Source organism: Rhamphochromis longiceps, linkage group LG4 (assembly GCF_057381845.1).
Source record: "Rhamphochromis longiceps isolate RC_006_pf linkage group LG4, R_longiceps_female_GT1.1, whole genome shotgun sequence".
Taxonomy (NCBI): domain Eukaryota; kingdom Metazoa; phylum Chordata; class Actinopteri; order Cichliformes; family Cichlidae; genus Rhamphochromis; species Rhamphochromis longiceps.
Genome location: NC_140560.1, coordinates 18,208,050 through 18,230,230, shown reverse-complemented (window position 1 = coordinate 18,230,230; position 22,181 = coordinate 18,208,050). Strand labels below are relative to the sequence as shown.

General features: G+C 40.4%; 2 protein-coding genes and 1 long non-coding RNA gene across 5 annotated transcripts in view; 2 read left to right on the top strand and 1 right to left on the bottom strand.

Moving 5' to 3' along the window:
• The window catches only part of natd1 (protein NATD1), a 3,889-nt gene extending 646 nt beyond the window's left edge, over positions 1–3,243 (top strand). The window contains exons 2-4 of one of the 2 annotated variants that reach the window (XM_085403595.1): positions 593–711; positions 1,022–1,070; positions 1,559–3,243. In XM_085403595.1, coding sequence (XP_085259721.1) covers positions 593–711; positions 1,022–1,070; positions 1,559–1,659 — 269 coding nt within the window. In that variant the 3' untranslated portion in view covers positions 1,660–3,243. The remainder of the gene's footprint in view (positions 1–592; positions 712–1,021; positions 1,071–1,558) is intronic. The other variant, XM_085403596.1, reaches the window with a different exon arrangement.
• A 1,052-nt stretch (positions 3,244–4,295) lies between these two features.
• On the top strand, positions 4,296–7,831 carry tmem11 (transmembrane protein 11). Of its 2 annotated transcripts, none has more exons than XM_085403593.1 (2): positions 4,296–4,400; positions 6,823–7,831. In XM_085403593.1, the coding sequence occupies exon 2, from the start codon at positions 6,830–6,832 to the stop codon at positions 7,337–7,339; it is 510 nt and encodes a 169-aa protein (XP_085259719.1). In that variant the 5' UTR covers positions 4,296–4,400; positions 6,823–6,829; the 3' UTR covers positions 7,340–7,831. The 2 variants fall into 2 exon arrangements, with proteins under 2 accessions (XP_085259719.1, XP_085259718.1); XM_085403592.1 differs by lacking the exon at positions 4,296–4,400 and adding an exon at positions 4,765–4,881.
• An 11,591-nt stretch (positions 7,832–19,422) lies between these two features.
• LOC146671371 (uncharacterized) overlaps positions 19,423–22,181 on the bottom strand; it is a 394,396-nt gene continuing 391,637 nt past the window's right edge. The window contains exon 8 of the long non-coding RNA XR_014911445.1: positions 19,423–20,099. This is a non-coding gene — a long non-coding RNA (uncharacterized LOC146671371). The remainder of the gene's footprint in view (positions 20,100–22,181) is intronic.

The window sequence follows — 22,181 nt, the reverse complement described above, 5'->3', positions numbered from 1 at the left end:
GGCCTCCAAATGTGCTGTGCTACTTCCTTTCAAACGTTCAGTTCAAGTGCTTTAAACATATTTTAAAGTTTTACACAGTCTTCTTCGTTTTATATATATTAATCCTTTACGACACACTAATATTACTGTTTTAAGTGTGTCAGTAGTCGTGTTTGTCCTGGTCAGTTGTGGGTCAGCTGTTAAGAGGAAAATGGTGGATGCCATTGTTGTGCTGAATGGAGATCTTTATCTTTTCTTCACCCAGCAACACGACCCTTCCTCCACAAGGGCATGCCTGCACCTGGCCACTCGTGCCTCGTCTTTCCCTGCAGCCATGTTGCAGCGCTACATGCAAATTAAAATCTGCTACCACACCTTAATAATGTAACTGGGGCACTTAGAGTCAGCTTTAAAATGCTGAAACGTTGAAGTAATTGTGGGATGAAACTTGTAGTGTGCACAAGCAGGGTGGCAGGCTTCTGCAGGTTCTGTTCTTTGTTTGTTTGTTTGTTTTGGGGGGGGGGTCATGTTTTTTCCGATAATTAGTAAATCCTAGCAATAGTGGAGGTGAAGACCAACCTCTGCCAGAGATAATATTTGTGTTTGCTCTTAGGATCCCATGATCGTGCGGTTCTTCTGTACGAGTATGTTGGGAAAAAGACGGTGGACCTGCAGCACACCGAAGTTCCAGATGCTTACAGAGGGAGAGGAATCGCCAAACACCTTGCCAAAGTAATTTTTTAAACCCAGATTTTGCGTTTGTTCACGAAACAAGAAGGTAGGCTCTGGCAATGCTCAGTTGGTATTAAGGTGCCAAAAGTGTGCCGAGAAAATATCCTCCACACCATTAAACCACCATCAGGCTGAATTGTTGACGTAAAGCAGGGTGGAGCTATCCTTTCATATTGTTTACACTAAATTCTGACCCTACCTTCTGAATGTCACATCAGAGCTTAAGACTCAATGTTTTACTAATCTTCTGTTGTCCAATTTTGTGAGCCTGTGCAAATAGTAGCGTCAGTTTCCTGTTCTTATCTGATAGGAGTGGCACGTAGTGGGGTCTTCTGCTGCTGTAGCGCTTCTCCTTCAAGGTTTGACATGGTCTTAATTCAGAGACGGTCTTCTTCATACTTGAGTTTTAATTACTGGTTATCTAAGTTGTAACTATTGTCTTCTAATCAGCTTAAAACAGTCTGTGCATTCTCCTCACAAGCAAGTTTCTCGATTATTGCCATTCTCTGTAAACCCATAATATGGCTGTGTTGGAAAATCCCTGTAGATCAGCTTGTTTTTGAAAATCTCAGATCAGCTAATATGACACCAGGAACATTCCAAGTCTCTTAAATCAACCTTTCTCCTCTATTCTCATGCATGGTTTGAATTTCAGGAGGTTTCCTTGATCATGTTTACATTCCTTTTTGAGGTTCTGCCATGTGATTAGCTGATTAGATATTTGCATTTATGAGCAGCTAAAAAAGTGTACCATACATTGAGAATCGAAAATGTTTCCACTTAAATTGTTGTCCTAGGAAAGGCCAGATGATTTTGATGTGAGCTGTTATGCACCATGTCATTGCAGGCAGCCATGGATTTTGTGGTGGAAGAGGACCTGAAAGCTCACCTGACCTGCTGGTACATTCAGAAATACGTGAAAGAGAATCCTCAGCCTCAATACTTTGAACATATTTATCAATGATCCTGCATGGCAGCGAAGGAAGGTGGCAAAATGGACTCCAAGGAGAGAAATACTGCGTGGCGGCATGCTTTGGAGTTACAGGAGAACACGCGACAAAGGATCTTCTAGGCATGGTTAAACACAACAGTGACTGAATCCAGAGAAATAGCTGAATCTCGGACCATAGACGCCTGTGAGTTGACCGTTTGATCGACTGATAGCTCTCTGCATAAACATGAGGATACACACTCGCCACAGGCAGGAGGGGAATCAGCCTATCACGACTTGTACAAACAAAGCAACCAAAGGTGAAGCCTGTTACCTCAGACAGAAACTTCCAGGACCCAACACTGACAGAGCAGATTTGAGTCAAATGTTACAGTGTGTTGCAGATTTCTGTCCTCAACTGGACTCACTGGTCATGAGCAGCACTACAAGGTGACCACCCCTGGTGTTTTTGTCTTTGATGACTCCACTGATGCTCAAATACTCTTTTTTTTTGTGTTATGTAAATTGCAACCTCTCTTTTTCATTTTTTTTCTTATTCTTTGCAAATAATTCAATTTAACCCCTTCTTCTCAAGTTTTTAGAAATTCTGTTTCTTAGAACTGATATGCTAGTGTAGAAGGTTATGTATGCAAAAAGGCTTAAAAACAACAACACAAATATAAATTTGTTTTGTAAGTGTCAAAGTGGGAAAGCCGAATCTGAATTTGACCAATATTCCTCCTCAGAGAGCCTTGTTTTAAACATCACTCCATCTACTTTCATTCCTCCTCCACATAACAAAAATGAAGTTATTCCAGTCGTATATCAATTCACCGAGCGATCAAAGGTGTAGAAAACAGTGACGATGTCTGACTGAGCCTCAAGATAACTCCTGCTCTTTCCATCGTACATTAAATGTTACAGACATTGCTGATGAACGGGGTCCTGGTGTGGTGTGACACATCAGTGTGTGTATGTATAGATGTCTCTGTTCGAACCAGCAAACAAAAACGGCACTGTTCTTTTCAGGGCATTCACATTTATGTGGTGTCAGATGGCCCATTGTCCTGTCATTGAGGAATTGCACTGGGTGGCTGTGGCTGTTTTGTTATTTGATCCATATTTCCTCTTGCCCACAAGGCTACTCTGCTCAGCTGATATCAAAATGATAAAGATCTCTGTTAAAAAGTAAAATATCCCCCCCACCCACCCCTTGTTTTTTTTGTACTCTTCAGGAGGTTTTGCTGTTGACAATCTTAAGGGTTGAGGAGAAAAAGATACCTCAGGTAACTCGACACACTCTGGCAGGACAGTGCAGATTCTTTCTGCTGAGCTCACCTTGAGTTAATTGCAGGAATTTCCCTTTTGTTAAACTTCCCTTTGGGTGCAACACACCTAAGGATAGGCCAAGGTATTCGAGGTACTATTTCATTCTGTGTATGTGTTTTGTCTAAATTTGTGTGTTTCCTTGGAAGGAAGCAAATGTTTCATTTGAGCGAGTGGCTCTCACAGAGGCATCAAAATCCAATCCATATTACACTGTTTTGTGATTTGGACTTTTTTTCTGTACTTGCTGTCAATAAATGCATAAATAAATCAAACACACATCAGATGACTAATGCTTTATGTACCTTGGCAGGAGCAGAGGAACATTTGTGATTATTTATGGAGAAAACATGTGATTGTGTACAATATACTTTTTATAACCACTGTGCAGTCGTCACTACGGTGGTCATACACTGATAATAATTATCTACAATGCAGTTCGTCTTGTGCTGTTAATAGTTTCAGCATGCAAACTCCTTCAATACTTAAGCTAAACTATTTTTACACTGGCAAACCAGAGTGTTAATGGTATGGGCTTTCGCTTATTATTCAATTAGAGTAAATGTAGAAAATCGAGGTGGCAGAATAGTTTCAAAATACAGAGTGAGGACTGCTGTATTTTTTTTAAATACTTGATCTTCTAACATGTAGATGCACAGTGTAAAAGTAATAGTGTAAGACTTAAAATGAAAGAAAAGGTGGAATTTTTACCCTCCACTGAATATATTTATCAGTCCCACACGTCACAGCTAGTGATGGAGTAGATTCGTGTTCTAGATTACTGATGACAAATATCTGTACGTATATATGTATGTATTGGCGCCATCCAGTGGCAAATTGAAGTTATTAGATATAAATGCTCTCCATTGCTAACAAGTTAAAACTCGTGGACTGTGTAAAAGACAGACGTTTGAGAAGTCCTGTTTCACAGCTTCAAGTTGATGGTTTATTCCTGGTGGTGTTGGTGTCACTGACCTAATACATTTAATTTAAAAAATATATTCAAAAAAGGTAATTGGTACACTGAAAAAGCATGGTACTTGCTAATAACTCAAAATGTGTGGCTGGAACTACTTTCTTTCTCTTGACTTCTTTTAAATTGATAAATCCATTAATTTATTTAACATGTCTACATGTGTTTTAAGCTAAAAAAAAATAAATAAAAATGCACCTTTAAATAGCCTACAGTCCTTATCGGAATAGACAATTCCTCACTAAATTCTTAAAATTACCAGGCTTAAATATCATTGGAAAGCCACAGCTGTCAATAGCCTTGGTTGATGTGATTCGTGCTGGCACAGCATTTGTTCCCAACCATCTCACATTCCTGAACGTAGCCATTATACTTGTGACAGCCAGCGCGCGTCAGGTTTCAGCACGCGGACAGGCAGCGCGCACGAACACAGCCAGAGCACGCGAGGACACATTATGGGTGAGTACCCAAAGGTCTCCACATAAATCCTATTACAAAACGAGATGACGGAACAATGTGTCATATATTATAACAGACCTGACTATGCATGTAGTCTGTTTGGATTATTATGGGTTTAAATATTTAAATGGAGCCGGTATTTTTCCTGCTTAGTTTGGCTGTGCTAACTTCATGGCTCGCCAAATTTAAATAAACATACCTTCATTCAGTTTGTTAAATTTTTTCAGAATGTGTTCTGACCTCCCCAACGTCTATGTACCATTATAAAATACGTAAAGGCAGGTACTCTGTCCGAACAGCATCATGGGAATAGTAGTCTGCATTCGAATTCAACTGGTGAGTCGAACAGAAACTGTATTTTTTTTTACACACTACAATACCCATAAAACTGGGCGCTGTCTTACGTCAACCGCAATCACAGTTGTATCTCCAACATGGCGTCGCTGGGAAGGAGGCGCGGTGTCCCAGTAAGCAGGGAGAGGTCAGTTACTCCACATCTTGGCCATTAAAAGAACGTGTTTTAATATGAAGTATTGTTTGGTCGATGACACTACTTGTCAGGTTCCGAACGTGCTTCTCGTTTGGGATTCAGAGTTAAATGTCAACGGGAGAAGTCTGGATTTTTTTTTAACCCAGGGTTAGCTCATGTTAGCGGGCTAACGCACACGGCTAGCTGTCGCTAACGAGCAGCTCATGTGATGTTTTGATTATTTCACAGCAAGTGATTGACTGGGAAAAGTTTGGTTTTGCCGCTCGTTGGGGCAAACAGCAGTGCTGTATGTGACTGTCGATGTGCCTCACGGTATTGGCTCGGTTCGGAGTGTTGACCGCCTCGTTGGTCGACCTGCTCGCTCTGTAACTTAGCTGGCCGGTCCTCCAACTTTCTGCCAGTCAAGCGAGTTTTCTGTTGCACCTAACTGAAGTACAACTTTCCCCTTGCTCCGTGAGGCTCAGTCGATTTTCCCTAGTATCTTAATATGTCATAAAACTTCACACCTCTGGTGTGAGAAGCATAGTGTTTAGTGTTTTAATGTTTGTTTGTTCGTCTAAAAGAAGGCCTTATATTGTGACCATTTGGTACTTTTAGCATTGGTTAATTGGGACTTTATGGAAAGCAGCTTCCCCAAGTCCTATGTTTTTAAATGTGGTCATACACATGTTAAGATCTGTGTGCTGTTTGGACACCATTATGATGTTATGATCCCTAATTACAACGATTGGGTGGTGGATTTTTGGTCTTTAACTTCTTTTGAAATCATAAATTCAACACTTTCACGCACACAAAATGTCCACACTTTTGATTGAAACATTTTGTTATTTATACACAACATTTCGAACATCTAACCTAATCTAACTGCTATAGGATTAGTCAGTTTAACGTGGTGAAACTTTAGTGCCGTCAGTGTAAAAGTCCCGACTAAAACATCAACCTGAACAGTGCGGTTTCTCGGACAACAGTTTGTCCAGCTGTCTAATTAATTACTAGAAAAAGATAATAGCATTCAACATCTTATGCGTTGGGTACAAATGTGCTAGTTAGCTGCAGGTCTGCTGAATCCAGTTTTCAGCTGTTGTATGTCATTGGCTGTCTGTGAATTTTGTGTTGTCTGCGTGGAATTTCGAAAAGCGTAACCACACATAAGACTGCTTTTAGCCACATGGTCTTGCTCTCATTCTTACTCCAACATCCGATTTAGAGTTTTGCAGTGAATCTTTGTAAAGCTTACAATGTTTCCTATGTATGTGGCCAACGCTGTTGCCAACACCTTCTGTGCAGTTGTGTCCTGGAGTTTTCGATGCAAAGGCAGCCATGATAGAAACAAATAACGTTCTGAGACTTCTTTTCCTCCTTTGCTGTGGTCAGTTGATTTCAAAGGCAATTATATTGGTCCCGAAAGGTTTTTTTCTGTATGTTCTCTCAGCAATCTCCCTCCAGGAATTTGCCTGCCACCTTTGTGTGCTTATATTGAGGCTTCTGATTATTAGTCCTGCAAAGATGCATTCAGTTACTGAGCTGGAAAAGCACTGAATGAATCAACCATACTTGATGGAGCAGTCAGAACAGTTGCGGGCTGTATAGACATGACCATGCTTGCACTCCTGTTATCGACTTAAAACGGTGTTAATTCAATTCAATTTTATTTATATAGCGCCAAATCACAACAAAAGTCGCCTCAAGGCGCTTCATAGATACAGAGAAAAACCCAACAATCATATGACCCACCTGTTAGAAGTGGGTGAATGAGCCTCTGGCTATTGGTTAGAGAAATATCCTTCCCTTTTATGTTTGTTAGATGGTGATAGAGTGGACATTTCAGCAGGCAGGAAAAGGGGAAATACAGTCTTTGCTTAATTAAAGTGTGTTTAATGTCATCTGTTCTTACACTCACTGTTGCCTGCCTGTTCCTGTGTTTCTGCACAGGGGTGTGATGGCGGCGTCAGACTGCTACATCGTGCACGAGATCTACAATGGGGAGAATGCACAGGACCAGTTTGAGTATGAGCTGGAGCAGGCGCTGGAGGCCCAGTATAAATACATTGTTATCGAGCCCACGCGGATCGGAGACGAGACGGCCCGTTGGATTACTGTTGGCAACTGCCTGCACAAGACAGCCGTGTTGTCAGGTGCTGCTTGCCTCCTGACGCCACTTTCGCTGCCTGTCGAGTACTTGCGCTATGTGGCGTTGCCCGCTGGCGCCCTCAGCGTGGCCTGTGCCGCCCTCTATGGGATTTCGTGGCAGTTTGACCCCTGCTGCAAGTACCAGGTGGAATATGACAGCCAAAAACTCTCGCGGCTGCCCCTGCATACACTGACCTCCTCAACGCCCGTGGTATTGGTACGCAGGGATGACATCCACAGAAAGAGACTCCATAATACGATAGCACTGGCTGCCCTGGCGTATTGCGCCAAGAAGATCTATGAACTCTATGTGGTATGAGTGCACTCTGAAGAGGATTTAAGAACCAACAGAAAAAAAAGGAAAACCGAGAAAAAAACAAACAAAAAAAAAACAGAACCTACCCACCCCCCATGTAAGGAAAAAGAAGTCACAATCAAGTTCAGCAGTCAGCTCCACGTGTGGTGGGTGCCTCTTTTTTGAACTTTGATCAGAGGGATATAGTTAAAACTAGAAGGAATTGTTTTTTTTCCCCTTTTACATTTCCTTTACTTCTATGTGACAACAACTGCACACTTATCTCTGTAGTACACTCTCACCCTCTCCCCCACTTTCTCCATCCTTGACACACAACAAGTTAGCGCACAAGGGTATGGCAGCAGTTCCTCCGGACAGAGGTGTATTGGAATGACAATGGACAGACATGTTTTGTGTACCAAGTTCTTTCCCTGTTTTCCTCGTAGTTTTACTGTACCCCTTTCTTGCTGATCAGTACATCACCATTTCATTAAACATTAGGATATTTCAAACTCACTTTTCTGTATTTTGCTTTTTACATTAAATGGATTCAACACGATGTCTGGGAAGGAGCAAGTAGATCCAACTTCTTTGAGATTGTGTCTTGTTCATGTTTGATTTGAACGAGTGCAAGTAAGGTCTTATCATATTAATAATGGGGATCAATATCTTTTTTTTTTTTCTTTTTTTTTTTTAAACAAAAACCCATGCACACTATGTACACTACTGGTCAAAAATTTTAGAACACCTTTTCCTGTTTTTATTGAAATTCAGGCAGTATAATGTGTCATTGTACTCTTGAATGAAAACAAATAAACAACTGAAGTTTTATTTTTTTTTTTAAAGAAAATATCGGAAATCATTTATAAATCAAAATGTTTCCTAAACCTTTGATTCATCAAAGCATCCACCTCTGGCAGATATAACAGCTTGTGGCAGTTTCCTCTACAATGGAAATCAAATATTCTTCCCAACCCTGTTTTAGAAGTTCCCACAAATGTGTGGCATTTACGTGTTGCTTTCCTTTTATTCTTCTGACCAGTTAACTTAAAACAAACCAGCAACTAGGGATGGGTATTGATAAGATTTTCACGATTCCGATTCCATTTTCGATTCTGTTTAACAATTCGATTCTTTATCGATTCTCTTATCGATTCTTTATAAGAAAGGAGAACACTAAGTTCGATTAGCTTGGAACTTCGTTTTATATCTTCTCTTTGAACAAAATAGAAATTTAAGAGTAACATGGCCTTACAAACCCAACAGTGAGATCTTAAGAGATCCAGCCTACGGCTCTTTAATGGGTGTCACAGGGTCCCCAGGAAAAAAATTGTAAATGTAAAATAATAAAATAAATATTCTTCTGTAGCAATAACAAAGTATAACATAAATTATTCAGTAGCAATTATACAAGAATATCCAGTAATTTCCCTGCCTACAATTAAACACATTCACTTACCTAAAATCGGGGGCATCTGCTGTGGCAAATGGGTTCAAGCCTTTTACCACAAACTGAGTCACTGCTCGGTGACATTCGTCTATCCTGGCCTGAAAGGAGACGCTACCGGTAGACTGCAGCGAGAACTGCCAGCATCTGAGCCAGCCAGACTCTGTCTGTCTCTCTCATCATGGTCACCTAAATGCACAGTAATGGCAGGTTTTGTAATAAGGCAGATCGCGCTAACATAATATGCACTGTTAGTTGATTATTTACCTGCCGCATTAACGGGAGAGGACGTGCAAACGTTACCGCTGCTGCTGGGTTGAGATTCACGAGTCCGGAGCGGAATTAAAAACACGACATTCATTTAAGGTTATCACGTGTTTTCTGAGCAAATGCTTTTGCATATTCGTAGTGTTTCTTCCCTTAAATGAAGTATCTACTTTGCAAGTATTGCAAGTTGCCCTGTTGTCATCCGTTCCAGTAAAGTGTAACCAAACTTTTGAGCGTTTGAGCCGCTTACGCGCCATGTTTCCTGCCAGGTAAATGACGCTCCGCAACGTGGTGACGTCATTCGGGGCGACTGGAATCGATAAGGGAATCGTTTGCAAAAATGGCAAACAATTCCAAGGAATTGAAACAGTGGGAACCGGTTCTCAACAAGAACCTGTTTTCGATACCCATCCCTACCAGCAACCCTATTTTTTTTCTTATTTTTTTTCTTTTTCAAGCTTACCATCTTGTTCTGTTTTTTTCCTAAGGTAAGTCTGCCATACCTTGGACGTATGTTTTGAGTCATTATCTTGCTGTTGGATGAACCCCTGACTTGGTACATACCAAGATTCTGCATGTTGATGCAGAATCTCGTTGTAGCTGTTGGTTCTGTACTAGTCTCAATCTGTACTAGTCATTCACCCTGGATCCAACAAAACAGCCCCAGAACATCACACTTCCTCTGCCATGTTTGACATTTGATGTCACAGACTGAGGAACCTCCTTTTCGCCTTCTCAATGGCATACAAAAATCCTGAATGATGAACGGAAGATTTCAAATTTTGAAAGTCTTCAGTGGTCCATTGGTGGTGTTTCATGGCCCAGGGAAGGCTTTTTTTTTTTTTTTTCTTATTCTCACGCCAAAGCTATGGCTGCCTTGCTGCAACTTGATCTGTCAGTCCTGTATCTCAAAGTCTGCTTTTTACAGTTGAAACTGAGACTTGCTTACTATTAAGCTGTGGTCCCGTGAGCCACCTATCACTCTAGCTGTTGAGTCTATCTTGCCTTCTGATTTTGTTGTGGCTTTGGGTTCTGCAGACCTCTTCCTGTCAGATTCCCTCAGTGCCTTTTGATAGTAAAAGAGACTGTAATCCCTGATACATTGCCTTTCTTCACAATTTCTCTGAAGGAAAAACCTACACTTTTATGTTATGATGGTTTGTCTCTTCTATTGTTAATTGCCTTTTTCCTCACTATTTTTCTGGTCAAAAAGTTACTTTCTTTAATACAATACTGTTTGAATAATGCTCACAAGTGTATGATGCCACAGTGTGTTCCAACACTACTTTTTTGTAGACTCGGGAGGTTGTCAGTAATCAAGAAAAAGTTGGGACACCTGTAGGAACCAACTTTCAAGTCTTGATCAACTTCGATTGCTGCAGAACCTCTCGCAGGTCACCATTTACCTTTATACCATTTCAAGCTATTCATGTGGACTTGAACTGCTTGAATTTCAGTTAATAAACTAGAAGAACTGGGGTATTATAAAACTTTTGACCAGTAGTGTCTACATTAAATAATTAAAAGACAAAATTGCTGTGCTTGAGAGCCACCATCTACCGGAACCAAATTCCCTGTATGTGTCTGCACATATACTTGGCCAATAAACACGATTCTGATTCTGATTCTGAAATTAAGACTGTTTGAGTCAACAGATAAAATGAAGCCAAGTTTATGTGTGTTGTCACGGTTTGGGTTCCTTAGAAATACCGATCCCTGTAAATCAATACAAAGTTTTTGTGAGTGATCACCCTACTGTCCTACTGATGAAAGATTTCCAGTTTCCAAATAACGTCAGGAGGATGGAAATGATCGTATGTTCCTTTTGCAGTCACCACCTTTCAACCCATTTCAACAATGTGTGTGACATTTTGGACGGACACAGAACTGACACACCAGAAAGTCATATAATGGAACTTTTTGTTTTGGAAACAGTTAATGTTGCAAACATTAACTCTAAAGGTATTCCCACCTGTAGAGTTTCAGAGAGCTTGAGACTCAAGTATAAGGTGGATTGAGGCTCCTCTGGTGGCACATGGTGGCCCAACACCTTAATAAGTGGCACTTAATAAAGTAGCTTGCTGTGTGCATTTTTTTTTTTAATTTTTTTTAAAATTTGCCATCTGTCTATTTATCCTATAATAAAAATAAATAATAACATGAAGTGAAGCAGAAATTGTAACTGTATAAGGCAAATGCAGTTAAATATTAAGTGACAGTTTGTTAAAGGAGATTTTATGTTAAACTGTTTAATAATAATAATGTACCTGTGTTCTTAAATTTTCTGGAGACAAAAGTAAATTTGGAAGCTTTTCAGAATATAAATTTCTTTAGTTTGTTTCTAATATTGATCTGATAACATAACACGGTTGCTGAATATTTGTTGGTTCCACTCCATCAAAAGAATCTCCTGCTCCACCATATCTCAAATGTGCTCTATTGGATTGAGATCGAGTCACTGAAGAGGTCATTTGAGAACAAATAACTTATTCTCATGTTTAAGAAACCAGTTTGAGATGATTTGATTTGAGCTTTGTGAAATGAACTGTTAGTCGTGCTGGAAGCAGCCATCAGAAAATGAAAAAACTTCAAGGGATGGACATGCTCAACAGCAGGTAAGCTGTGGCATTTAGATAATGCTCACTTGGTACTAAGAAAACCTCAAAGTGTGTCCAAAAAAATAACTCTCACACCATTACACCACCAGCAGCAGGCTGAATTGTTAATATAGGGCATGATGAATCCATGATTTATAGCATCAACATTTCTCCAATCTGTTGTCCAGTTTATTGGACCTGTGTGAACTTTAGCCTCAGTTTTCTGTTCTTAGCGGACCAGAGTGGTCTTCTGCTGCTGTAATGCATCTGCTTCAAGTTTCAACATGTTGTCAGAGATGCTCTTCTGCATAGCTTGGCTGTAACAAGTGGTTATTTCAGTTACTGATGCCCTCCTATCAGAATGGCCATTCTATGACCACAACAAGCCATTTCTCCTTTTCAGACTGTTCTCTGTAAACCCTAGAGATGGTTATGTGGAATAATCTACATAGATCAGCAGTTTCTGAAATACTCAGACCATCTGGAACCAACAGTTATGCCACATTCAGAGTAAGTAAATCACCTTTCTCCCCCATTCTGATGCTCAGTTTGAACTTCAACAGGTTGTGTTGAGCACGTCTCCATCCCTTAAGTTGCTGCCATGTCTTTGGATATTAAATATTTGCGTTAATGAGCAGTTACACTGGTGTACCTAAGGAAGTTATCCTAAAATTGCTTGTTTTTCCAAATGTCAGGATGGTGCTTTGCTAAATTGTGTTCTTTTTGTTTTTGTTTTGTTTTTTAAGTGTTGTACAGAGTGGATGAAAATGCCTCAGACAACTGAGACCTAAATGCTTGGAAGGTCAGGGAGAGTCAGTTAGCAAGGTTTTTATTCATACAGACTTTTCAAACTCAGCCTTGATGTGTTTTCGCTCTTGGGTCTGGAAAAACAATAACCATTTCCAAATCATAGCCCTTAACCTGCTCAGCTTGAACCTAAATTTCTATAACTTGTTGGAAGGGCAAGAAATGAAATGAGGAGACAGCAGGCAAGTGGTCTGAGATAACCTCATTAGTTTGCAGGTTTGTGACCAGAGCAGGCTAATTATTTGTCAGCTGACCTGATACTGGTACCAGCTGCTTCCAACAGCAGTTTGCATACTTAAGATGTCTGTGAAGGTTCTCAATCAGGTCATCGTAGTCTAAGGAGCTTGGAAAGAAAAGCATCTGGACTTCTTTAAGTTGCTTGAAGATGTTTCACCTCTCATCCGAGAAATGTCTTCAGTTCTAGGGTCAAATGGTGGAGAGTCCCAGATTTAAACCCTGTGGGATCGTCCCCCCCAAGAGGGACAATGGACCCCCTAATGATCCTCTACCTGATCACATGAGCCAAGTCTAAAGGGGAAAAAAGTTTAGTAACAATATAAACTGATAACACACTTGAAGGTGCAGACAGGTTAAGAAGCAGTTTTTCAGTCAAAGATTTTCTACATTTATTGGGGTTACTTGACGCACCCAGCACCCATGGGAAAAGATTTAAACAGCGAATACTGAGATGAAAAAAACTGAAAAACTGAGATGTTCAGAGGTCTTGCTTCATGGTATCGAACAGCCCACACAAAACAGATTCTTTATGATTTAATTTAAGTGCTGATGTAAACCACAATGTTCAGCAAACATCTATCAGGTCATTGGACTGTATTTTTTTAAAGCTTAAGTATGCGCACATGGGATATATTAAAAACTGACAAGCCGTTTGAACACATGATGTGAAATCACTTAATTAACCTGCTGGATTTGCCAAAAGTTAAAATATTTATACTACTTTGGCACATTGCTCTTAACTTATTAAGTGGCTATTAGTGAGGGTCATGATAATCAATTCAGTTGAGCAGAAGTGACATTCTTACTTCGATTCGTCCAAATTCATGTGAGTTCCAGTCTGTTCAGCCTGTTTCTGTGTAGCACCAAGCAGTAGACCTAAACCTGGATGTGCTTCTGGGTTCTGCCTCTAATGAAAACGGATGAGTGTAAAATGCAACCATTGTTTGTAGTTTGCTGCCACCTACTGAGTGAAAAAAGAACTGAAGTTGTAAAAAGTCAGTATTCCTAATGATAGGCTTCGTTTTGTTTCAGTTTCAGTTCACTATACAGCTCATCAAACTGTTTTCCCTTTACGTTTTGATATAATAGCTTTTTAGTACTACTGAGACACATACTGCCTTTTTCTTCCGTTAGAGTAATATTTTCTTGAGCTGTGTAACTGGATTTGTTCAAACATAGAGGTAGTTTGGATTCACTGACACAGGAGCCATACGCCCTTTCTGCAGTTTCTATGCTTCCTTAGCTCGTTTATGTCGCCATTGTTAATCCTGTCCTGTGCAAAGAAAAGCCCAAGCTACACTTGTCTGACTGACAGAAGGTTCAAGAGAAGGACATTTGCTCTCAACTCTTTCCCTGTTGAAATGTTATTCCAAGGAAGTGAGTTTCCTACAGGGTATGGAGGGTTAGTATGTGTTAATGATTTCAGTGTCATGCAGGGGAAAGTAGCATTCAGTGGAAGCTTCTCGGTGATTGTTTTAAATCCAAATATGACCCTTATTTGTGGCGCATGTTAGCATACAGTCAGCTCAGGAGTTAGTATCAGTCATGTGGTTGTCACGAGGTTGCGCACAGCATCACCGGCAAGAGGGCTTGGTTTGAGAGGTTTTTGGCATCTGTGATGTGATTTACAACCATCCACCCATGTACTGTAAGAAGCTGCACTCACAACCGTGGGCATCAGCAAGTTGGTGAAATTTAAACAAAACAGCATTACATCTGAAACTCTCTTATTGTACCCAAAATACAAATTTTAGTGATTGCATGTGGCTTCATTAATTATGTTCAAAAGGATGAATACATAACACAAGTAATAACTTTATGATCAGTCAGTGAATGAAGGAGCTCAAGAGTGCAAATATAGTTGCAATAAAGTGACAAATATGCCCTTTTATGTCAAACAAAGACCGAAATAAGTGGCATCAGTGTGAGGATGAAAATGAGCGATCCAACCTCACACTGCAGATATCAGGGCAACGCACAGTGGGGGGGGCGGGGGAGGGGGGTTGCAGTCTGCGCGCACAAGAGGGCTAACAACGCTGTGAGTGACGGAATCCACCCAAACTGAGGAACAGCTTCTTCCCCAGAGCTGAAGCCTGCACTGTTTGCACTATAATATAATATAATATAATATAATATAATATAATATAATATAATATAATATAATATAATATAATATAATATATTGCTATTTAATGTTTTTTGTTCGTGTTGCAGCTGCTCTGTGAGCCAAGCTTTCGTTGTCTAAATTCAATGGAAATATATCTCTGCACCACACGATGGCGATAGATTCTCACAGACAGTCTGTGCTCTGCTTCCGCCACCAGTCATCTTTAAATCTTTTTTTTATTCAATGAAACCTTTATTTAACTCGCAGCATTACTTAAAAAAATCATATTTAAATACAAAAAAAATAAATACATGAACGACAGTAGTAGAAAATTGATAAAATAACACCAAATAAATATATTTACAAATGATAGCAACATCAATGGAATAAAACCATGAACACCAGCAGAAGGAGAAAGAGGCCTGTATCTACATTATTACTCTGGCAGCTCTCAGGCTCCATACAGACAGGACACGTTGCAGCGTAATTGCAGACAGGTGCGTGGGCCTGAGCTCCGCCCAGGCAGAATGACGAGTGGAAGAAAGCAGCAACACAATAAACATATGTAACCTTGCGGAGCCGGCCGGGCAGACACCGAGACCGTGACAGAGTGCAAAACTTTTATACTTGACAACACACACAAAAAACCCCCACACACAACAAAAATCAGAATTTTTGTGATTTGGATTTTTATTTAAAGGTGAAACCTTTTTTCTTTTCTTTTCTTTTTGCCAGATTAGACATTTTGATTAATTTCATTGAAGTATTCTTTAGTTTTTTTGTTTTACTTTGATGCTATAATAGATGTTTTTAAAATTTAGTAATATTTAATACTATATTGCATCATGGCAAAACAACTGTCTCCTCAAGCTGCTTTATACTGTAAGGTGAAAACACTACAGAAAAAGCCAGAAAACCCCAACAATCCAAAGATCCCCTTTGAGCAAGCACTGGGCGACAGTGGGGAGGAAAAACTCCCTTTAGGAAGAAACCTCCGGCAGAACCAGGCTCAAGAAGGGGCGGCCATCTGCTGCGACCGGTTGGGGGTGATGGAAAGAGAATAGAGGGAGACAAGATGAAGTATACTTCTAATGGCCTATTCCAATTGGTGGTAATACATCATAAGAATTGAGGAAAGGTGGTGTTGATGGAGACTCTGGGGAAGGCCTAGTCAAGCTCAGTTTTAAGCTTTTCAACTTCATCAATCATTCACACTCAGAAATTAAAGTACAGAAATGTACCTATAGGGGTACAATGGCTTGTCACTGGGGTGGTACCCTCTAAGGTACCGTTCTGTACCCTAAACTGTGGGTACTGATTTGTACCCTTGTAATTTGTACCTTTTACATGTCAAACCTGTACTTTAAAGGGCAAAGTTGTACCCTTAGTATAAAGTACAAAAAAGAACCCTTAAAAGGAGTACAAAAATGTCTTTCTAAAGGTTCAGTATCTAAACACAGATTTCCTATATTTTTCCTCTCAAGATTTGAAAAATTGAAGATACAAAGTCAAAAATACTTGTCACATTTATTACCTTCTTAAATACATTGCTTAACTGTTACATACAAACTGTTATCAACAGAGTATGTGTCATAAGCTGCAACATCAATTTCCTGTCCAGGTTTTAGCAACGTCCATTCACTATCAACTCTAACACTGTATGAATGAAAATGGTTGTCATATAACAGAGGAATGAGAATTTTTCCACAAAAGACCCACATTGTGTCAATATTAAATATGTACTTAATTTGCCAGAACAGAGGAATCTTCTCTGAATGCAGTACATCAATGACAAACACATCTCTTACACAGTATTTGACACTGTTCACAATTACTTCTGACACACGCTGGAAAGCTTTCTTAGCACTATCAACTTCAGAAAAGCCACAATAGACTGTCAGTGCTTGTTGCAGTTCCAGTGGTAATGACAAAAATGGTGTAGTCACACTTTTTCCAAAAACATTTTCAAATTCACCAAGTAAACTTTTGTTAGAAAACTCCCAGCACTGTCTGAACTGATGTCTGTTGCTCAAAGTTGTAGCAATGTTCATAAAATTTCTACAATTGCGGGACAACGTTTTGAAATACTGGTGCTTACTTTCAAATCTCATACACCATAACAAACGTAGAGGGCCGAACATTTCAATCAGTCTTGCATAGTGGATTAAATAATGACACTTTGGTGTAATTACATCCCCAAATACACTTTTCAGTTTTGTGAGAAACTCATGGACAAGCAACTTCAACAATAAAATATTCTCTTTTCGCACTTTTTTAGCCATTACAATCTCTGTTATTTCACGACATAGAAGAAAAACATGCCAATATTTACAATTAGGTGGCACACGGTCTGCCATCAGAAATGGCAGCAATCTGAACAGGCACCACTTTTGAGATGCTGATCCAACAATACCAACACTCTGTAGTCTTTCTGATAACTGTACTGGTTTGTTTGTTTTGTCATTCTGACCAATGGGCATTTTTTGCAATTCTTCATTGATCTCTCTAATTGTAATATGCTTCTCAGTGTGGGCTTTACAAATCACTAGTTTCATAACTAGAGGAACTACACCTTCCAACAGATCATGCATTACATCAGGTGGTAAAGCTTGTGTAACACTGAAATAACTCAGTCTGTCAAAAGGACATGAACTATTTACACCATATATTGTTTTATCATCCGGAAATTCTTGGATTCGTGCAAGATGATACTGGTGAACCTCTGATGTTCTTAAAACAAAGCTTTCTTCCTCAAAGGATTGTTTCATATCTTCATAAGAAGCCATGCAATACCGACAAATTCTACCAGTGTTAAATGACATAGAAAAACCACCAATCATGTGAGCTGATAAATTATCACAAGATAAAGTTGCAAGAGCAGCATGAATAGTGTGTTCAGTTTTATCAATGGTAAAAGTAAAGCCATCAGTGGAAAGTTTTTCCAAATCATCAAGCAAAGGTTTAAGGATAACATGCCAACCACACCGCTTAACGAAAGAATAGCGTACCAATAACGCTAGATGAATGTGTCTCTGCTGAGAAGTGTACCTTTTGTCCAAATTGCCTACAGTGTAATAAAATGCACTAAGTTTGTGTTTGGATCGTTTAGATCCTAGGGAATTAAGTACTTCAAATTCATCCTCATAAAAATGGAGTCGCAGTGCATTTGGGTTATCCTTGAAGAATTGATGATGTCTGAAGATTTCTCCATCAGAGTAATCTGTTAGAAATTCATCAGTTTCCGAATTGCCACTTGAAAAAATTTGATCTTTTATGTCTTCATGAGAAAGATAATTTTTTAGCACCTTATCAACAGGCACATATGAATACGAGCCAACTGTATGACCCACAGAGTCTCTTAATTTGCAATGAACAGGCTCTGTCATGTTGATCTTTGATTTGCAATGTTCTTTGACCAAATAAGGAGATCGAATAGCTGTTGAAGCCTTCTCAAAAAATTCATTTGAATGCAGGACATTTTTAACCTCTGGACACAAAGACACGTCAAGACCCATTTTCTCTAAATGATATGCTATAAAAGCATCGTAGTTCTCCTTGAAAAAACACATCAGAAAATTTACGTCTTCCACAATTTCTTCCTGAACAGAGACTGGTAAAGAATTTTTCTCTCTGCACTTAAGAATGAACTTGAAAAGATTGTCTCTGAAATTTATCAAAAATTCATCCCAGGATGGAGGGGTTTCAATATTTTCAGTTATGTCATTTGCAAATTCATTTGGGTGTGGACTGACTACCTCCTGCTCATTTTCATCTAAGTCTTTATGGGGACACAACACTTGCTCTCTGTGTTTCCTATACACATGTCGTCTGAAAGATTCATATTTTTTGAAGGAAGAACAGCAGTCACTGAGTCCACAGGTTATATCAAAATTGGCATCATGGGAATGAATAAGTCCTATGTGCTGAATAAGCTTTGTCAAACTAAAGGTTCTTCTGCCACATTTGGAGCACTGATATGGCTGAGGCATGGTGGTCAATACAGAAGATTTATTTGTCTGGTGACTGTGATTGGCAGAGGCCGGTCCTCACCCTCATCTATTTTCACAATGTACTTTTGGAGAAAAATCAGGGTGTTCTTCAGATGTTTTGGATAAGCAAGGTTGAAGACAAAATACAAGCAGAAATAAGAGATGATTCCTTCAAAAATACACGAGCTTCTGCACACTTCACTGCCATCCAACTTCACAATGTTTGGAGCGCTTCTGGAGAACACTGGTTTCCAGTCTTCATGAAGTAGCTGAACAGTTGGATAGGGGGTTTTCGGATGAACCTTTGAAGTCAAAAGAGAAGGTAGAGGAAAGCAATATCTTAGTCTCTTAACAAAAGATACATTTGTTTTCCTTTTATATAGACTAAATATTTTAATACACACACCTCTCCAAGTATGACAAAGAGATCCAGTTTCTCCTTGAAGACGTATGGCAGGAATAAAAGTGCAGCCCTTGTGTCAAGATCTGCCAAAAAAACAACAAAACACAAGATCACCCATGCATTTTATCTGGCATTTCCAGTTACCTATAAAAATTATATAAAATGGAAGCCTTGAAGTTAAAAAAAAAAGCAAATACCTGGTAGGTCATCAGTGAGAGCCTCCTCTCTTGCATCAAGGTAGAGCTGGTAGATGAGGGCTCACTCAGCAGCCGCGGAGCAGAAGCCAGGGGGAGTTGCAGTGACGCGCCCGTGAGCTCCGCCGGCAGCCAGCTGCGCCTGAGTGACCGAGCCCCAGGCCGAGAGGCCGGGGGCACCCCACCTCCGAAGTGGCCCGAGCGAGCCCCAGGCTCCAGGCCCCGATAAGCGGCCGCCAAGGAGTGAGCCGGTGTGTACCTGGACGCCCATCCCCGGACACAAAGAACCACCAACGCACCGATGTCTGAGGGGGTCCGCCACTGGCAGGGGAAGTGGTGGTAGGGGGAGATAGGCCTCCAAACCTTGGAGGGCCTGAGATGTCCCCAGAGAGGTGGCGCCTGACACCCAACCTGACATATAGACACAGACATACAGGCACACACAGATACAAACATCCATTCCCACCCTCATGCTCTCATATGCACTTACTCCACACTCAACCAACGTGGAGACAGACATAAAGAGACGTTGTACACACGATCACACTCCCCAAGCGTACTCTACAAACCGGGTCTAGGTGCCCCCTCAGCTCTTTCCGGGACAGTGGCGCAGCTGCCCCTCTGTTGGTCTTCCTTGGTCTCTTGTGTTCTGGGGGCCTCTGGATGTCTGGAGTTTTGATCTCCTCCACACCTGCTTCACGCCCTGGAGGACGGGGCTGTGGCCCCCCCACACCCTCTAGCAGATTATTACATGAAGGAACCTTTTAAAAAAACAAGCGCGTCCATGCTCACAGGTGTACACACGGGTGATCACACCCACAAACTACACCCTTTTTGGCTCCTACCTCAAAGCACACTGTGTTCTGTTGATCTTATGTGCTGCACAATAATGTTTAACATTTAGTATTTACTGTCATATTCCCATATATCATTGTGATGGTTTATTCTATTACTCTTGTTCTCTTCTGCTTGCTTTCTTTTTTCTTTCTCAGCAGGTGATCCAGGTGATTGATATATGCATTTTTTTTCTCTGCCCGTTCTGTTGGTTTTTGTCTTTTGCCCTTCTCCCCTGTCCCTCTTCTCAGCTGTTTCTCTTTCCCTCTTTCTTTCTCCCCTTCTTTCCCCCAGTCAAGTCTGTCCCGTATTCAGTAAGTGAAAATAAAATAAACAATAAAAGGTGAATCAAATGGACCATTACGGCAAGGCTGGGATGGTCAGTTTGGTAAAGTAAATCCGTTGGGCATCTTTCTTTGCCTTTAGACAACAATTCTGATGGCAAAAGAGCCAAACGGGACAGGCCAAAAAAAAAAAAAAAAAAAAAGGTAGAGCTGGTAGAGTGGGGTTTTCCCTCGTGTAAGGCCAATCACCTTCGCTGGCTTACATTACCCGTTGTTGGTTGGATCCACCCGAGTTCGTTGCACAGCTACAAGTAAAAAATTAATTTTCAGTACAAAATAACAGTGTATGAAAATGAAATAATCTAAAGTTGATATTAATTATGTATGGTGCTGCATAATTATTTTTTTTATAGAATTTAACAACAATACTGTAAGAAGTTACATGAACATACAAAAAAAGGAAAGAGGGACAGATGAAGAAAGCAAGGTCAAGGGCAAATAAAATATACTACTATAAACATGTTAAATGTGACAGCTATTTCCAAGTTCAATTCAGCTTTCTGACTTACACCAGTAGGCATCCCTAAGAAGGGGTACTTCTTCAACACATCTTCCACAGGCATACCATTTGCAATTTCTTTCTGCCGCCAAGCAAACGTTTGCTGCATACGGTTATGAACCACCATGGTATCTGGTTGCATCTTCTGATATTGGCACTGTAAGACCTTTAAGTGGGCGTCTATGGATAATAAATCCTCTCCTTGGACGCATGGTCCCTTGAAAGAAAGCAAGAGTGAGAAGAGAAAGTCAAAACAGATTAGAAACCCAACATAAGACTAAATATACAATTAGAGCTGACACGATCTGTGCATCACAAAGAAAGGTTGATGCAAAGTTGCTTGGGAAGTCAAATCACAGAGTCTGCTTTTGTATATCTGGATGATGTGATAGTATACTCACCGGATTTCAACAGCCATCTAGAGCATCTGCAGGCAGTGTTTACAAGATTGAAGGGCTATGGGCTGAAGTTGCGACCTGATAAATGTGTTCTTTTCCAGCAGCAGGTGAAGTTCCTGGGTCACCTGGTGAACAGTGAGGGTGTGGCTCCGGACCCTGATAAGATTGCCGCTGTACAGAAGTGGCCGGCCCCGCAGACTATTCATCAGGTGCGTTCCTTTTTGGGCTTTGCCGGTTACTATCGGCGGTTCATTGCAGGATTTGCAAGTGTTGCTAGGCCTCTTAACTCATTGCTGGTGGGAGTACCTAAGAATAAAAAACAGAATATTCCCATAAACTGGGATGAGAATTGTCAACAGTCCTTTGATCTTCTGAAGCAGAAACTGCTAGAGGCGCCTATTTTAGCTTTTGCTGATTTCAGATTATCCTTTCAGCTCTACACGGATGCCAGTAAAGTGGGCCTTGGTGCAGTACTTTCTCAAGTACAAGATGGGAAAGAATGTGTGATAGCCTATGCTAGCAGAAGCTTAGCACCCACAGAAAGAGATGATGCAAACTATAGCTCCTTTAAATTGGAGCTGCTCGCTCTGAAATGGGCGGTGACTGAGAAATTTAAAGACTATCTATGGGGGTCTCTGTTTACAGTTTATACTGACAATAATCCATTGGTCCATTTATCGACTGCAAAAGTGGGCGCAGTGGAGCAACGGTGGGTAGCACAACTTGCAAATTATCAATTTGAT

Coding starts and splice junctions, on each gene's coding strand:
- tmem11 (XM_085403592.1), top strand. CDS start 4,835: ATGGCGTCGCTGGGAAGGAGGCGCGGTGTCCCAGTAAGCAGGGAGAG. Junction 4,882..6,822: donor GTCCCAGTAAGCAGGGAGAG/GTCAGTTACTCC, acceptor GTTTCTGCACAG/GGGTGTGATGGCGGCGTCAG.